This window comes from Biomphalaria glabrata, chromosome 4, assembly GCF_947242115.1.
Source record: "Biomphalaria glabrata chromosome 4, xgBioGlab47.1, whole genome shotgun sequence".
NCBI classification, from domain to species: Eukaryota; Metazoa; Mollusca; class Gastropoda; family Planorbidae; genus Biomphalaria; species Biomphalaria glabrata.
In genome coordinates, this window is record NC_074714.1 from 9,883,583 (window position 1) to 9,902,626 (window position 19,044).

General features: G+C 31.8%; 2 protein-coding genes across 2 annotated transcripts; one reads left to right on the forward strand and one right to left on the reverse strand.

The window, feature by feature from the left end:
* Positions 1-1,125: 1,125 nt before the first annotated feature.
* Positions 1,126-10,778, reverse strand: LOC106056564 (GDP-fucose transporter 1-like). The gene is made up of 8 exons (XM_013213373.2): positions 10,423-10,778; positions 8,293-8,353; positions 8,000-8,140; positions 6,428-6,544; positions 6,139-6,247; positions 5,416-5,708; positions 4,216-4,463; positions 1,126-1,889 (listed from the first exon to the last, which is right to left on the reverse strand). Exons 1-8 carry the CDS (start codon positions 10,512-10,514, stop codon positions 1,850-1,852), a joined length of 1,101 nt encoding a protein of 366 aa, XP_013068827.2. The 5' UTR covers positions 10,515-10,778; the 3' UTR covers positions 1,126-1,849.
* Positions 10,779-10,867: 89 nt separating this feature from the next.
* On the forward strand, positions 10,868-18,823 carry LOC106056565 (dolichol-phosphate mannosyltransferase subunit 3-like). The gene is made up of 5 exons (XM_013213374.2): positions 10,868-11,137; positions 13,416-13,535; positions 15,425-15,454; positions 15,576-15,653; positions 16,123-18,823. Exons 1-5 carry the CDS (start codon positions 11,132-11,134, stop codon positions 16,189-16,191), a joined length of 303 nt encoding a protein of 100 aa, XP_013068828.1. The 5' UTR covers positions 10,868-11,131; the 3' UTR covers positions 16,192-18,823.
* Positions 18,824-19,044: the final 221 nt, after the last annotated feature.

Consider the following 19,044-nt stretch of genomic DNA (forward strand, 5'->3'; position numbering starts at 1 on the left):
AGAATAGAAGACTTGCTAGTTGAAAGCTTACTATTTCTTATAAGTTTGAATTTTACTTAGATCAACTTTAAATGGGATCAACTTTTTTTTTCTACCATTATCAAATAGACTTTTTTAAATGATGCTCCAGGATAACTGAAACATTTTTTTAAAATGTGAATATTCCAATTCATCACAGGGTTCCCCAACATAAGAAGCCAAAAATAAGAAACAGTCTGAACTCTTTTTTTTTTTGTGAAGTGAACATTACTCTAAGTTTTGAAATGCAACTATTATTAATATTTTTTTCTTTTTTATCGCACTGCCTATGCCTAGCAGTACATTTTTAACAACATCAGTGCCTCTAATATAATTCTGAGAATTTTTTTAAATTTCTTAAAGACATCATTTGAAAACAAAAAAATTGGAAGACACTTTATGTAATCTAATTATAACAAATATTGGATAGTTTGAATGAATGCAAAGATAATGTTTATGATAGAGAATTTCTCGATTTAATAATTTAAGGCAAATTTATCTTAGTCCTATGGTGGACTAACTTATAGTATAAAAATCTATAAGCTATATTAATAGATTATATAAATAACCTGGATACTAAATTCATTGCAAGACATGTCTCACTTTCAAAAGTCAGCCTTCAAGGTAAAATGGAAAGAGCATGATGAATGGGTCATCCAAAGAAAAGCTGGATAGACAACATGAGAGAATGGACAGACCTCGCTCTTGTTATTTAGCTAATGACAGGTGCTGAAAGGAAGAGTGGAGAGATATAGTTATGTGAACTGTCACAGCACTCTTCCATGAAATTCAAAGGGCTAATGAGAAATTTATGAAAGAATTTGACCATGATACAACAATGAAAAAAGTTAAACTCACTCCGGTCCTTAAAAATATTAAATGATCAAACTTACATTTATAAGAAAAACATATTATATGTGTGAACTGAAAGTGGATAGATTTGTAATGTGTTAAAAAGCAAATATTACATTTTTGGTATAAGATGCTGATAAGATGGCTGTCACTTGCTTGTCAAAAAATAAAAAACAACAAAAACTATGTCCTGAGGGTGATTGCAATAAATCAAAAAACTTAAAATTGTAAATTTAGAAAAAAAAACAACTTCAACATCTATTGTAAGTTGTTTATATATGTATGATGTATGTATTGTTTATTACACCACACCATTCCTAAACAAATTTGTAAGTGACAACAAAAAAAAAAGCTTGTCTTATGATGACCAGGAAAAATTGATAATTAAAGCTTTAATTTTTTTTTTTAAATTTCAACTAACTTTTGAATAATTTATTAAGACATTTCATTATCCTATCTAGCTGAAATTTTGCACATTACGTTGTGCCATGTGACAACACATTTTATTACAATTTTAGAAAAATCAATTCAATTATTACTTAATTAATTAAAAACTTTTACATACATTTTAAATCAAAGTGTTCCATCTATGTGACTCAGGGGATCTAACAATTACATTGCATTTTTCTTATTAATAATTATCAGTAATATCACTTTTGCTTACGGCCAACCCCATGCAAAGGTTATGAATGTTTAGTTTTTATATTATTTGAACATAAAGTAGGAATTGATTAAAAAATAATTATAAATTACATGTCAAAGAGTGGGAACCCTGTGACTAAAAAGCAGTTAATGAAGCATTTCGACCATGCCTTAATGGTTTGCAAAAGAGGTGTAGCTAAAAAGTACATGTATTGATAGAAGCTAAGCTAGATCACCATATAATATGTAGTGAAAAAACAAAAACACCCCACATTGTACATCCATAAGATTATGAAGCAGTTAAGATAACTAGAAACAGAAAAATACCAAGACACTGTTACTTTTTTTCTGCTTTTCTTGTTTCATCCTCAAGCAGCCTTTATATGTAAAACAAAAAGTGTACAAATGAAACATAAAACTCTATTGCTGAAGCAGACTGGAGTTGTTTTTAAAATAAAAATGAAACTACAATAGCATAGTGTCACAGAAATGATCTCACACCTTCTCCTTGAACCCCCCCCCCCCCCCCTTATGCACCTGCAAATCATAATGCTCGCCCTTAAAGTATCCTTCTCTCCCTCTCTGGTCACAAACCTCCCCTTTTTTTTCACCCCTGCTTATCGTAATTGTTCCCTACATACATACTTGAATTGGAAGGGCACACACACAATTTTGGCTGGTAAATTCTAGTTTACAAAAACCGCATGATGAATGAAAAGATTAGAAACAGAATTGTTTCCCCTGGCAATCAAATCATTAAAATTAAATAGAAACAATCTGATATAAACTTTTCACATGTAAATTATAAGCGAATCAGGTGTGAATGTACATTTTGTTTTTTTATAGTTACAATGTTTTGTTTGGTGTAATGCACAAATTGTAAGACAAATTTCCTTATGGACAATAAAGATTATTATTATTATTATATTACTACAGCAATGGGACCCTACGATGAGCTGCTAACCACTGTCAAAAAAAAGTAAACTCAAACTCTATGGCCACATCACAAGGTCCTCAGGGCTTCAGGGGAAAGTACCAGGAAGAAGAAGAGGAAGAGATGGGAAGATAACATCAAAGAATGGACATGCCTGTTACTGAATGAAATTCTATCCAAGGCAAAAGACAAAGAGTAATTGAGAAAGAAAGGTTGACATATCTAGTGTGGTGCCCCAATGGTTCGACAGACTAATGGACTCAGACGAAGAAATTCTAGAATCACTTTTCTCTCTCCCACCAAATAAAATAGTCTTAAATACAATCTCTAACTTTCTGGACTTCTCAATTCAATATCAAAATATATAAAAAGCTCTATTTCACTTTTTTTCCCCCACACCCAAAAACTTTAAGAAACAAAAAAAAATCCCCAAAACACACACACTTTAAACAAACCTGGTGTTTTCGAGAGGAAAAAAAAAGAAAATTTCATTTATTAGTTAACATTTTAAAGTGTCCACAATGGCGAGTTATGCACCAATGAATTATTGATTTAATTTCGTTTTTATAAACTTTGTAACATGCATTTAGGCAGCAATTCCCTATTTTAGGGAAAAAGAAAGAAAATATGCTCTGTGTTATTAAAATTTAGAAATACCAAAAATAAAATACAAAAGTTTAACAGAAAGCTTGTAGTATTTCACAAATTGTGATGTTCTACCAAAACTTATTTCGTAGCAAACACTTAGGAGGTAAAAGAAACCTGTGTACGAAATTTCATGCAAATCCATTCAGCAGTTACTGAGATCTCTTGATATATAAATGAATCAATCAATCAGTGATATTTTAAGAATATAATATAGATTAGTCATTAAGGGGAAAATTAACAGAAAAACTAATTTAGTTTTTTTCAGTAATAATTTCTGCATGAATAAATGAAAACCAAACTGAACAAAATTATTTCCTCACTTTTTAGTTCTCTCTCTTAAAAAAAAAAAAGCTACTTGTATAATTTGATCTTAAGCTACCTTTTACATATTAATTATTTCTGTCATGCTGGACAACACAAGTATGTTAAGTTAATCTGGTTGGGTAGGTGTTGGTAACTAAAACGTCATAAGTGCATGGGTCAGTAGAATTTTTTTCCACATAAAGTCATATTATCTAGTTATTGTACATTGATCAGTAGTCATTAGCTATCTGTGATTATTTTTTTTTTCACAATTCATTGTTTAATAATAAACAGCTCTTTGTCAACCAAGCTATCTTTGTATTTACATGATCAAACAAGTGATTTATGTTTGATGTAAATTTTGTGTTCTCATTCTCATTTGATTGAGTTTGAAGATATAAAACTCAAATCTGATCAATTTCAACACTGCGTTTTTTATCACTAACCTGCAAGGTGTGTGCATAAATTGAGAGACAGCTACAACTTGTATAATAAATGTTGTAACTCTCAAATTAAATTAAAACACTAAATGCCACACCTATCAGTTATTTCACTGTAACGACCTTATGGAGACTTAAAAGAAAGCTTGATGAGATGGTACAGCAGAAGAAATGAGTGTTTGATAGGTGAATCTACCCCTTTCTACAACCCTAGGCCCAAACAACTCAGACCTACCTACAAAATTATTTTTAGGATCATGAAATAAAATAAATAAGAGTAATAGTTGTGACAACTACTGCAATATACATTATATAAATATAATATTTAATAAATTATGCTTTGAAATATAGTATAAAAAGAATTATATAAGTTCTTACGGTTGCTTGCTATCTTCTAGAGATATCAAAATTTCATTTTGTTTCTGGGCTTCAGCAATAGTTATTTTATGCTGTTGGTTCATTTCCCTGCGCTTGACCTCAGTGTACCCAGCTGAGCCAAACAGAACAACCATATTGCTGACCCACCACAAGTTTGTCTTGATGTCATGATAATAAATACATGCTAAGATAGTTTGAGCACAGGCTTTAGCTGTTCCAGATATGTTGTGTGTCAGAGGTGAAGTCACCTGAAATGAAATTTCAAATATCTGATGAAAACAGCTCAAACAAAATGAACAGTACCTAGTCAGTAGTTATATTTTTATTCCAACACTAATAACTTGACCAAAAAAAAATTTTGAATTTTGACAACTAAAAATAATTTGAATCTTCAGAGACACTCCCAAGAAGGAGAATTTTGAGTGATTGTATAGTGGTCAAGCTGTGATGAAAGGAATGGCATGCGATTTCTTATTTACACAATCTTGCCAATGAAGAATCTATTGAAAGTGTCAAGGAGCTCTGACACTGGAATAAATGCAAACGTCCATTATTCGCTCCACCTAACATATCAGCGGTGATCCTAAATAGCTCATTTTAAAAATCAAAGGTTTTAATTTTTTTCGAATATGATGAGCTTTTGCATCTCAAATCATGAGATTCAACTTGTTTTTTTCTTCGATATAGATTTATCAATGTATCATCAGACCTGTCTTTTAAAATGTTCTTTCAGCATGTTGGCAAAGAAGTTTAGCTGTCTTTGTTCAAATAGATTTATACAGTGTTTCTATTTGTCAAGTATTGTATGTGCTTATTCTTTTTATGATTCCACATTGTGATATTAAAACACTGAATATTGCATCACTGGTCATGCCTAGAAAAAGTGATTTGTATACCAGAGTCAAATAAAGATGAACAACTAAGTGTCCAAATGAAATTGAATTTCTAAACATCTGCAATGCAAACTGAAAAACATTCATTTTACATTCATGATGTTGATGTTAAAGATTTAAATATGTTAATTTATAAATATAATCTATTCATTATCCAATCCATTTGGAAGTATTAACTCCCCAGACACTAGTTAAGTGAAACATCTAAAAAGAAATGAGAGTCAGAAAAATCTATGATAGTATTGAATTTCCTATAGTTAAGTTGATTCTTCTTAGCAAATTATATAAATATAAGCAGTAAACTTACTTGAATTTGTAATCCTGTAACGTATCCTATAGCGAACCCAAACACTCCACTCATTATCATCCAGTTCCAAAATGTGATTGAGCTGAGTAATGGAAACCTCACCACTTCACCAACCTCGCCAAACATAATCATAAGGGGAATAAACAATATGCTGGCATTGATGTTGTTGTAGTAAGTCAGACGCCAGACATTGTTGTCTACCAGGGGGAGCACTTTCTTGGTATAAATGGCATTCAGAGCAACAGAAGCACTAGCCAGAACACCATATATAACACCAACTATTGAAAGAGTGCCTGGAAATATATAAATGTACACAAATATTTGACCCAATCCAGATCCAGCCTATTTCCATTTTGAAAAAAAAAATCTATTGCCAAACAAAAGAGAGATTTTGAATTAAAAAATGAAACAATTTTTTTTTATTATTGAAAAAAACAACAACAACAAAACAACAACTAATAAATATAACATTAAAAAAACAGAAAAACATGTCTAGTTTAAAATAATATATATATATATGTATATACTATGAATACCTTTAAAATAAAAGCAAGGTTAAAAAATACTGGTAAGCCTTAAACAATGAGGTATAGGCACTTTAGTTTCAAAAATTAATTTTAAAAATGTATAAAATAGCTAAACATCTGGTTTTCACAGAAAAAAGAGTCTCCACAGTCTTGTTCTAATTCTGGTAAAGGAATGAAACAGGACTAGCATAAATACCTGATGCTCCTTCCTGATCTACTCCCATAAAAAAACCAGCAATAATAATGCCACAGCATGCCAATGCTTTGCCCGATGTGGTTTGTTGAAGCATGAAATATGTAAAAACCTGGAGTATAAATTAAACTTCATAAATAATCTAAAATATTTTAAATTGATAAAATTGTCTTGAATGCTAGATAGTTAAGTAAGTAAAAAAATATTAAAAAATTGTCAGATTATTTTCTTCTGCAAACCAGATATGGTGGATACAATGTATACAAAATTTAATGAGATGAAGTAAACATACCACATTGAATACAGTAGTTAAAGATCTACCAACAAAATAAAAAGCCACTCCAATGTACTTAAGGCAGAGATTGTTGAATGTTATCATACATACAAATATAATTGAAAGTGGCAGAGTCTGAAAGAAAAAAAAAGGTATTATTTTTGTTACTCAAATAAACAGTAAGTTTAATACACAGACAGTTTTCTGAACTGCTTTAATTGGAATTTGGCAAGTCTGGGTCATGCATACATACATAAAAAAAATCATACTTTTCCACTTTCTACAACCAATAAGGGCACACGAGTCAAAGTTTCCATTGTTAAATGTCCTTTATATAGTCTGTGTTTACTGAGCACCTAAAGGCAGCACGGAAAAAAATGTGATTGGACCATAGCGCTCTGAGCATGCTATAAGAATGAAAGTAGTGCTATATAAAAGATATAATAAAAAATAGAAACAATTAAATAAAAAAATAATGTTATAAGTAAAGCAAATGCGTAAATGTAAAAATAAAATGAAAAGTGCTATTAAATCGACTAAATCCACTTTTGTTACCAAAAGATTTGCTTGCATAAATATTGAGATCTAGATCTAGAGTCTAATATAGTTTCTGACCTAGATTAAACTTAGATTCATTTGTTTAAATTAAGTAAAATACATCTACTTTCACTAAACATGCTTGATCTATCAGTTTAAGATTGAATTTAAGGTTCAATAAGCTTATTAATTATTTTATGTTAGTATATCTAATATCACCCATATACAGCCTCATTTGCCTGTCCAATCACAGCGTGTTTTCACTGCGCATGTAAGGTTTGCGGGATACATGAATGGAAAAATATTCAAATGTCTGTCAACACGTCATCGCAGTAATAGCGAACGAATGTATGAAAAATGCTCTAGGAAAACAAATTTGAATATTAATTTGATTAAAATATGAAATGACTGGACTAGTAGTATTAGTATGTTCATGTGTTAAAGTATAAAACTATCTTTGCGAAGAGAAATTCTATCATCTTAGAGTTGAATAAAGATTTGTGTAACATTTCAGTCTTGTCTAATGAAAGAATATACGTCAGGACTTCTTACTATGCAGATTTAAGGAATGAATTTATGTAAAAACGCTTTTGAAAGACAAATTTGAAGCTTTATTTTATTAAATAATGAAATCAATAGACTATATTTTGTAATTTTTATGTGTCAAAGTATAAAACTGTGCAAAGTGTAGTTCTTAAAATTAGATCTAGATCCTTTCGATCTTTTCTCATGTAAACAATACTAATACTTTAATAGAGTTAGGCAAATTTTTTTTTTAGGGTCTTAAGTTTTATTTAGGGCTACTATACATACGTCACGGTTCCAGTTAGTACCCAAGGAACATTTGTGCAAATTTTCATCAAGATTGGTCAAACAATTTTAAATTCTATTTGGAACATACATACTCGTCACATTCTACGTTATAGTATAAATAATGGTTAAGACTTATTTAAAACAAAATGTAAGAAATATTTACATTATATGCTAAAAATATTCTGTAAACATTTTAGTTATAAAAAATGCTAATATAATTCTATTTCATGAAATTCTTACAGCTCTTAAAAGTTTGAGTTCTATTTTAACTCCAGGGAATGACACATATTTAGGAACAAACTGACTGCCAAGGCTCAAAAGTATGCACAGAAGAAAGGTCACAATACACTGAAACCATGTTACAAACAATGGGGCATCTAACTGTGGATAAAGAAAAGTGACATGTGTGTATATCAACAAACAATGTCTTCTTTATTAGCAACAATATTTATTCTAGCTTTAATTTGCAGTAAGGTTACAATATAAAAGCTCATGAAACCTACAAATTGATTGAAAATTATTTATAAAAATACCTTTAAGTCATCACTGCTAAGTAAATACTTGTTCATAAAAACCATAGATATTGAGATAACCCTGCAATAGAAATAATAAAAAAGAAACTACCGTAACTGTAATACATATTATCTCTCTAGGCAAGCTAAGAAAAGCTGGCTAAGGTCACTAAGGAATAAGGACCTCATCTATGGCTATGCTATATATCATACCTAAAATTAGTTAACTGTAGAGATACCAACAAGATTATTTGAAGTCAGAAAATATAGAGTAAAGATCGTAGTGCTGACACTTTTGCACCCGTTTTCACTTGAATTTTTTTTTTCTGAAATGGTTAGACTTAGGAAAAAAGTGAAAGTATCAAAATACTCCTCAGCTATTGGCTAATAATTATATATTTGCTGCTTGATAGTCCTATGTTTATTAAAAAAAAATATTAAAGTTTACTTGTGGTGGGGTCTGTAATACCTCACGGACAATTTTAAAACTCACGGACATTGCGAAAACTTCACGGACACAGTATATAAAATCAATATAATCTGACAATTCTTTCCTTTAAGCCGTTTTCTTTTACAAAAGATTAAGACAGTCAATTATTTGTCACTTTTTCCACACTCATGCTAGCCTTTCTCTGTTTATTATTGATGTCACAAGTTGCACCATCTCTCTCTTCCCCAACTAGTCTAAATCGTTATCTTAAAAAAATTTTTGTAAACCTCCCCCCCCCCCCCCAAAACATTCATATCCATGTTACATCTCTGCTATTTTTTTCCTAGCTGCTAAACAATGTCTATGGCCAAGCTTATTTTGACATGGGGGAGAAAGTTTTGCTTTGGAGCAGTTCCACATTTTAGGATCATTATTTCAGTCCTGTCTCCTCCCCCTCCCCCCCCCCAACTACATTATAATGGTGCTGCAAATTTTTTCCTAGCTTCACAGTGATGTCTATGGGCTAGCCTATTTTAACATGGAGGTGTTAGCTCCACATGAAAAGGATTACAGTTCTCCCCTGGGTCCAGTCCTGGGTAGTAAGGCCTGCACCCTGCTAGTAGGTGATAGCAAGTTTTCTTCCCCCTCCTTTCACACCCTCTCCTATGTTAGTTAGCCGAGTTAGCCAAGTGTAGATCAACTACACCAAGGTCACACCTGTTGTAAGCCTACCTACCTGTAGTCCCTAGATCTGGTCAGCCAAGCTTTTAGTGGAGCCGTCCCTCCCTCCCTTCCTTCCAGTCTCTTCTATTATGGTACATTGAATGGAAAGGGGCTAGACAAAAAGAGCCCCTCTCCCCTCCAATCAGGAGAATGACCCACTTCCCAGCTTTTTCACATTGACTGTTTCAGCCCCACTCCCCCTTCCATAGTGTCTGTGATCTCTTATTTTCTGAAAAACGTACATAGGCGAGGACACCCTTATTTATTTTACTTTGGCTCTATGCACTGCTTAGGCTGAGAAACCACATGTTTTCCTGCCTATTTATTTATAAGCCAAATATATCAGTTTCTATTGGCTTATCATTATGCCATATATGAGGATTAAAAACAGCTCTATGATAGTCTATGCCTTGATCTACTTTCTTCTTCCCCTGGATAAAAAAAATGGATTGAGAGAATTCAGAAATTGATGTAAACTGTAAATGCTTAAGACACTTAGTCTTAGTGACTTAAGTATACCCAGTGACAGTCAGTGTCACTACTGTCACTTGTTTCATGTTAGACATGTAACGTCATGTTTGTCTCGAGTTTGAGTGTGACTAGATCTAGAGATGATCTAGTCACTAGTGACACTAGTCCTAGGTGACCTAGTCTAAGATAAATCTATAAATCTAGGTGGATGTTAAGACAGTGACAATCAGCCCCAATCAGTGGTCACAGCCCCAGAATAAGAATTGTCTTATCAGTGAACTTTATGATCACAGACAACACTAATAGGATTCAAAATGGCACTGAACTGAGAATAAGATTGAATTTATTTGAATGATTGAATCGGGAACCGGACGGGGCGACACTAACAAAATAAATTAATCACAGGTCACATTGGAGGATGGTGTACTTAGAAATTTAGACTAGACTGCATTATTTTCAAACTACTAGATTCTAGTGTAGATCTAGATGTCAATTTAGAAAGTAGATACATGGCATTGGAAACATACCAGTAGGCCGTAACCACGGAGGCTACTTTAATGTACTTAGACAACAACGACTCCATTTTCGGGCTTACACGTTTGTTGCTATTATTCCACATCACAGTAAAACAGTGGAGAGGTTTAGATCTAGATTAGCTCTAATACCGTGCCCGTACACGATTTTGGATAAAGTACTATTAGTACAATTCAGAGTTTGAAATACATTGCTAATGCAATGCACAATGGAAAATTGACAAATGTATAAGCTAGTATGATATCTTTGATTTTTTCTAGACTAGTAATTAGATCTAGACAGAAAATCTAGATCTGTGTATATAAACTGTTATTGTAATAAACAAGAGGTCCAGTCTAACTTATATTATTCTAATAGACTTCTACTACTATCTAGACACGTCGATAGACGAAAATTGGAAAAGGGATGCTACTCTTACAACTTGCAGGTTAAAAAAATCAACAAAATAGAAAGTTTTACTGCTTCGTGAAGTTGATTTGGATAAATTTTCTAGACCCAGTCTAGATCTATCATCTAGAAATCTAGAAATTCTAGATCTTTATTATATTTATGATCTCACTTGTCACTATCATTAGTTAAATTAGTATCATTCATTATGAGATGGCATATTTTTATTTAATTCTAAATAAACTCTAAAGTCTAAAGCAAACAGAATTACAAATTAATAATTCGTCGTCAGAGACTAAAAATATCATAAAATAAATGGCTGTAAGTACTAAGTAGTGTAAGTAGAATAGTAGATTAGTACTACTAACTACTAGAATAACTAGATATATAATACAGCACTAGTAGTTGTAATTAATTTTAATAGGTTTAGTCACAGTTTAGTGAATTCTATCTCTAAAACTAAATTCTAGAAGTCTAGATCTATTCTGCTAAAAATTCTAGTGTTAGTGAACAGTTAGTGAGTTAGTGTTAATTATAACTTAAAACTTAAGTATATTTAATAGTATTTAGTCTATTATAATCTATGTCTTAAATTGAAGTTAAATAAGACTAATTTAATAAGTATTTATATCTAGATTAAATACTTATAGTTATAGTCTAAAAGTTAGTAAAAGTCTAGATCTACTCATCTAGACTCTAAATTAAATATTCTCAGTACCATATTCTCATTCTCAGTTATTGAGACTGAGTTATTCCACTGAAATTCTGTCAATTCTAATATTTGTCATTCTCAGATTCATGAGTTTCTCTGGTTCTGTATGGTAGTTTCAGTATATATAATATAAATTTAAATTATGTATTATATCATATATATATATGTAATATGTCATCAATGTTAGGCATAGGCATAAGGTTCAAATTCAGTTTTGAACGCGACTAGTGACATTATGACTTTGTGGATTAGAGGCTACTTAGAGAAAGAAAATCAGTTGTATAAGGTTTAGCTCTATTAGTTAAAGGAATTTGCCAATACCCTTTTGTCAGGTCTAATTTTGTAAATACTTTAGCATTGGATAATTTTTGTAATATGTCATCAATGTTAGGCATGGTGTAAGGATCAAATTCAGTTATTTTAAAAATGTTTGTAAAATGTTGTACATGTTTCGGATGTTCCTTCAAAGTTGAAGATAATTACTTCCTAGTCCAAACCTCATGCAGGACGACGGGGGATGGGAGTGGGCAGGGTTTGAACCCTAGACCATCAATAAATCTGAACAACAGTCTAGCGCGCAAACCATCTATGATCTAATCTGTTAGACACTTAGTAATTTTAGTTTGTATAAAGACGCACCATAATTGATGGACTTTGAACGCAATAGTGACATTAGGACTTATATATATTTATTTATATATAATATATATTATACATCTATATATATATATATATATATATATATATATATATATATATATATATATATATATATATATATATATATATATATATATCTCTACTTGACTCTAGATCTCACCTTCACCATGACTTTCTAGATCTATATTTATTATATATATATATATTTCTTATTATATCCCTTAGTCTATTGGACGGTTTGGCATCACACAAGATCTGTCAACATTCCTTTTCCATTCCTCTCTATCTTTTGCCTTGGATAGAACCTCTTTCAATGGCAGGCCTATCCATTCTTTTATGTTGTCTCTCATTGCTTTCTCTGTCTGCCTCTTCTTCTTTTTCCTGCTACTGTTCCCTGAAGGAAGGTCTTGCAAGCCCTGAAGACCTTTTAATATTGCTATTCTGTGGAGTTTTAGTTTGCATTTTATAACAATGTTTGCATTGCAGAGCCTGGTCCAATCGCTGTAATAACACTATCTTTTATCTCTTCGTTTGTGATGTTGTCTTTGAATGTGATACCTAGGATCTTTCCTAGATCTAGAATAATCTAGATCTATGTATATTTTAAACTTATATATATTATAATATATTGTTAATAAAAATATGTAGAATCTAATATTAATGAGTAATATACTTAGATCTATATATATTCTCTTTAAAAAATTTAGATTAAATTTTAAGACCTAGACAAAAATACTGGTAGTGTAAGACAGATTTAAGATTCTAAATTAAAAATTTAGGTCCACATCTAGATTTAGATCTAGTTAGTAGATCATCTTTAAGACTGACCCTTAAATACCAATTAATTTTAGATAGATGCAATAGATCTATAATAATAGATTAAGAAATAAGGGTATTACTATTTTTAGTTTACGACCCAAGATACACAAAGTCATATTTCCATATAATGGAAGGCTTCTGTATCGATAGCACAACTTTCATGCTTATAGCATGCTCAGTGGGATATGGTCTTTAGAATCTATTCTGTTGATCATTGAGGGGGAGGTGGTATCTGTCAGAAGCTTTCAGTGCTGCCTTTCCAAAAGCAAAAATTAGAAGAAAAAAAAACAAAAGTCAGCCATATACATCCCACCAAATTGCAACACCATATCACATGATCTTCAACATGATTAATCTTAAAATGATTAGATCAAGATCTTAGTGTCCATTTTATTATTTTATTTTTAGGTTTCCAAGTTATTTCAATGGCTAATCTGTTTGACTTCCTTCCTGGCTGTATGGCTTTCATATGTCCTGGGTTTGGTACAGACAAAGTTCAGTGAAGAGATGAATGAAATTATTATTGCAGTAAGTATTTTCCAAAAAATGAAAAAGGTTGATTGCAATCTGCTTTTTTTTTTCCTGAAATGAAAATAGCTCATGCAAAGTTTTTCCCCAGCATGCATTCACACTTCTCTATGGATTTGTCTTTCAGCAATATCAGTTTATATTGAAAATAGATATAGAAATGATCTGCTGTCAACAATGCTTTGTGTTTAAAAAAAATAGAGTTTGTATTTGTTAAACATTGACAAGTGTTTCTTTTTCATAATATGGATTGGAGCTTTTGAAAGATAGAATTGAACTATTTGTAAAATATGTCAAGACAAAGGGGCCTGGTGATTACAGATGTGACCACAGTTATGTATCCAGGGCCAGCCTCTAGTTGTAAATTATTAAAGTAAACTATTTTAACGTAAAACAGGATTTCCGTGGTCTCCTGATTTTCCAGGAGCTCCTGGAAATCTCCTGAAATTGCAAAGTATACGAAAAAAGACATGAAAATCTCCTGAAATTATTAAAATATCCTGAAAACTCAAAACATGCTCTGAAAAATAGACAAAATTTTGGGGTGTCATTCAATATGGAAAATGTCAATCCTACTCGCGATAAAAAAAACGGCATTGTCAGCTTTAATTTAATAAAAATAATAGGGCAAATTTTAACCAAAACAGTAAGTTCAAATACTTAATTTACTGCAATAGCCTATGGCATTCAAATAAATATCTAAATCTATCTCGATCTCTTTAAAAAAAATCAAAAGCGATATTTTGCTAGTTGGTAGTAAATCTAAAAGGCAGTTCTGAATGTTTATTTTATCGGCTTTATGTTGGAAATCTACCTTCTATTGTAGATGGCTCGTAAAGTGCATTTGATCGTGATTTTGCACTTAGCAAAGTGTGAATAAAATGCAAAGACGAATTTATTTTCTAACACAAATCTTAATTTTCACTTATTATCCTTATCCCTACCCAGACTAGGCCCAGCGCAATCCGTTTCGCATAGGGCCCTGCAATCTGTAGGACCAGCCCTGTGTGTATCAAGGTTTGGCCTTTTTAGTCACACAAGATGTTGCCAAGGGAAAAGATCATCTCTCAAGACATTAAATGCCACAGATATATCATACCCTGCCTCCTGTCATCCCCCATCATCCTAAAGGTTTGGGCTTTGATGAAATTATCTTCAAATCTGAAGAAATATCCGAAAGATGTAAAACATTTTACATTTATGTATACTATATATATATATATATAATATGATATATATATATATGGGGGATGACAATAGGCAGGGTATAAACCCCGGATCATCGAGACCATCTGAACGACAGTCCAGGGAGCATATCACATGACCTGATAGGCTATCATGTATATTATATATATAAGCATTACAAGATTTAGCTGCTTTTGCAAAATATGGGGAAAAAAATTAATTTAAACATTTTTTCCAGACATCTTCGAAAATGTACAGAGCATTGTGCCTCCCCTTTGATAACCAAGGAGGATTTCTCTCAGCAGACAGACACCTCTAGTCCTGACTGAAGGTTCCTCACTGTATAAGGCCATTACTGGGTTAGGTCATATGCAGTAGAAACTCAGGATGTCCACTATTTAACGCCATTCCAGCTTAAGGGACACTGATTACTACCTCCTTCTGCAACAGCATGGTGGCTTGTTTGTTTGGTTAACTGGCCTTTGTGAATCCCCGCTGGTCTCAGTTACTAGTCAATTTAATGTGTTGGTTTCCAGAATCTTAATCTAGCCTGCTAAGAGCCAGTTTCTCTACCTGTCCACATTAAGGATACTGGAGCTGGAACCTGTCTTTTTTGTTGTTTTTGTTTTAGATTTACAGTATTTCTCATAATCTAGATCTATATGTTTTTACTTTTTTAACACAATTCATTTTTTTTATTTCAGTTACCAATTTACTTGTTGATTTTGTTTGCTGTAAGTATTTCTCAGTTCTCTAAGATTTTTTTGCAATTTTGTATAAATTATTTTCAACTATTTCTTTGTAATCTTAAGTACTTGTGATTTGTAATTTGTGATAAATATATGATTGTTTCAGTGTGTGTTACTTGGGATGATTGGTCATAGAGTTGCCACATTTAATGATTGTGAATTAGCATCCAAAGAATTAAAAGAGGTAGAGTAATAGATTTAATTGTCACACACATAACTTTAGAAGTAAACTGTGAAGACAATTTTACTATGTGCATACATCGGCTAATGTTGTCACATAACTTTAAATGTAAAATATGAAGACAAAATTACAATGTTAGTATATCTGCTCATGTCAGAATAATAATAAGACTTGTCTTCGAGTCTGAAGATTAATGAGATGATTATGTGCTGTTTGCTATGGATTATCATCTCGTTGGTCCTAGGTTTGAACCATGCATGCTTCTACCCCCCGCCATCTTGCGGGAGGTTTGGGCTAAGATGTAATAATCTTCAATTATGAAGGAACATTCCACATGTGTAAAACAAACAACATACATACCTTAGCATATATATATTACACATACAACTAAAATCTTTAAAGAAAGTTTTTAATGTTACCGTACATATTTTTAAAAGAAAATGCTACACAATTACTTACATTTTTCTTCAAGCATATAGATGCAGCACGACAAGACCTTGCAAAGAAAGGCTATAAGTTTGCATCTGATTGGAAATCATAATCTGAGGAGAAGACTGTTTTCTATTTTAAGGGTTTTACTTTGGCCTGTGAATCTGGACCACAAAGTACTACTCAACATTTCCAAAACTTTTTGCCTATTTTTGTTGAACATTGAAATAGGGGTCTTATTGGATTCTATAAATGTAATAAGGATTGGATAATGAAATGTTTTTTTTTTAATATTGTTGATGGGTATAAACACAGGTGAAAATTATTTTCAAAAATATATTTATAAATCACATGTTCATATTTTTATTTTATGCTGTCATTATTATATATTTAAAAAAAATTAAACTTTGAATACATTGTACATGGGATTGACTTGTGCTGTGTTAATCTGACATTTAGTTTGAATCTATCTTGTTTTTTAACACACTTGGTCAAGTTGTACATCTTTATCCTCAAAAAAAATATTACCTTATCTTACAATGTGTAAAAATATAAATTAATGATAATAAATACATAATGTTATTTTAGATACACATCTGTGGTGTAGACAGAGTATATGATGCCCTAAAAAAAGAAAAAAAATTCAGAAAAGCATTTTTTTTATTGTTATAATATTGTTAATTCACAAAATAAAAAAGAAAAAATCAACTGTACAAAAAGATACTATAAATGAATCTTATGTGCTTTCTTGCTGGGAATTTTATCCCAATCAATTTTTCCACCAGCCCTTGTCCAATAGACAAAATAGCATTGATTGCAAATAATTCTTGCTAGATCTACTTAAGTTTGTAAAAAAAACAACAACTTTGCTCTCATGTAGCCACACTACCATAGTTGTCAGAAATATGCAAATTAAGATATTCAGGTCTGAATCATCTAGTTAATATTTTAGTTACAAAACTCAAAGAGCTCTAGAAGCAGGTCTTTTTTTTTGGAAGTTTGAAGGATTCTTAAGAAGCTGCAATAAATCATTAAAGCCTTTCGCTCCAGAAGAATAAATTTTTTGTCAATGTCACTAGAAGCACTATTGAGATTGATTTCTGAGGATACAATAGCATGGAATGCAATTAAAAAATCATATACCTACCTGCCACATCATGAATTTACTCAAATCGTGTGATTATCAATGCAGTCCTAGAAAGAAAATATTGTCCTAACTTTCTTTTATTGTTAATATTTTCTTGTGGTTAATAGGTCTTTAAAGTTCTTCACTTATCCTAAGATTTGAGCTCATGCTTTTGGCAAAGGTAATACTGGCTTCAGTAATATCCCAACTAGTAGTTAAGATAGTATTTAATTGACAACTCTTGTATTTGAAGGTGTTGTTTTGCACATGAAAGAAAATGAAGAGTGCATACCAACTACTAATGTGCCTGCTTCAGATCTAGTTGAATTTTCCTCTGCACTAGTCAATGTTTCCAGAGTTTCTATAACTTTTGAAAATGTATCTCTTTTGGCGTACGTTTTATTCAAGTGCTTAGCGCTAGAAGCATCAAATTCTTTCCAAAATGACTAGAACAAAAAAGAATCACAGTGGATGGGAAATAAACTATGATAATTATCTAGAGATGCATTTTAAAAATTGTAGATCTAGATCAGGCATGTCAAACTCATTAAGGTGTATGGGCCGCATAAAAACTTACTATGACCTGAGGGGCCGCAGCCAAAAATCAGTTGCCTACTAGTTTTATGTATAATAAAATAGAATACAATAATTAATGGCATACCTGTCCCTTAGTTAGCTAAATTTGTAGTACTATTTAGTAATTAAAAATTAATATGATAACGTATTATTTTCTATGTTCTGATGCTTGATATCTTTTATAGGATACAAGCTTATTAATGTCATGTTAAAGTTTGTTTTCCACTGACACTTTCATCACTGTCGACAAATATTGATGAGATAATCTCGAAAGGTGAGGTGCTTATGTAGCTTTCATTATGGAAAAGAACTGCTCACAGAGATCATTGCTTGCAAACATAGCAAGAATTATGGCTGCAAATTTCCGCAATTCAGGGTAAATAACTGTAAAATTTTGGCACAGCCAATTCTATATACTTCGATTTCAACAAAGAATCTGACTGCTATTCTATCAGCTCTAGTTGCACATTACCAGCAGCAATTTCAGAATCAAATGAGAATGGAGATACAAACAACAAAAATTCTTGCTCGTATGAAACGAAGTCACGAAAACAGTCATTGAAAGCATCTACTAAAGATTGCAGACATATTTACCAAATGTTGTAGCCGTATTCAATTTGGTTTATCCACAGTTGTAATTTTGTGTGTGAGCACTTCACATGATTACACACAGTTGTGACAATTTTGTCTTTACTTTGAAGTTTCAAATTCAAGTATAGCAGGTGACCAGTGAGATCAACTGCCAATGCCGAATCCCGAACCAATTAGTCAGTTTGGAAATGTTCAATATGTTCACCTTTCATGTTCAGAGACAATACAATTTCCTCACACAGTGCAAAAAATCTCTTCAATACTTTATGACATGAGAGCCAGCGGAACACAATCAAATTCGTGTCCAACTCCATCCAGAAACATTGCAAATTTGATTTAAACTATGAGCATAAATAAAATTGAGAGCGACTGAAACCGGTCTTATGACATGTTGGAACTTTATTTTTTTTTTGGTGAATGATGCACTGTAAATAAAGATATTAAAACTTTGCATCAGTCTCTCTTATTTTTTGCAAGTAGCTTTGCATCAAAACCATTTCATTTCATGGTTGGTGCGCCATCCTTTGTTAGAATAGCTAGCTTTACCAAAGATAAATTGTAACCAACTGCAATATCACCTCATCTAATTTCTCAAAAACATCCTCGCTTGTTGTGGTGTTATGCATAGAACAGAGCTCAAGTAGCTCCTCGATATCTCAAAATTCCTGTCTC

What these genes read in the sequence shown, in the direction of transcription:
- LOC106056565 (XM_013213374.2), top strand. An exon ending in TGAATGAAATTATTATTGCA is followed by an intron (nt 13,536 to 15,424) that starts GTAAGTATTTTC and finishes TTTTTATTTCAG; the next exon opens with TTACCAATTTACTTGTTGAT. An exon ending in CATCCAAAGAATTAAAAGAG is followed by an intron (nt 15,654 to 16,122) that starts GTAGAGTAATAG and finishes TTTTTCTTCAAG; the next exon opens with CATATAGATGCAGCACGACA.
- LOC106056564 (XM_013213373.2), bottom strand. Translation starts at nt 10,514, where the DNA reads ATGTGGAATAATAGCAACAAACGTGTAAGCCCGAAAATGGAGTCGTTG. An exon ending in TCCGTGGTTACGGCCTACTG is followed by an intron (nt 8,354 to 10,422) that starts GTATGTTTCCAA and finishes TTTCTATTGCAG; the next exon opens with GGTTATCTCAATATCTATGG. An exon ending in TTACAGGATTACAAATTCAA is followed by an intron (nt 4,464 to 5,415) that starts GTAAGTTTACTG and finishes ATTTCATTTCAG; the next exon opens with GTGACTTCACCTCTGACACA.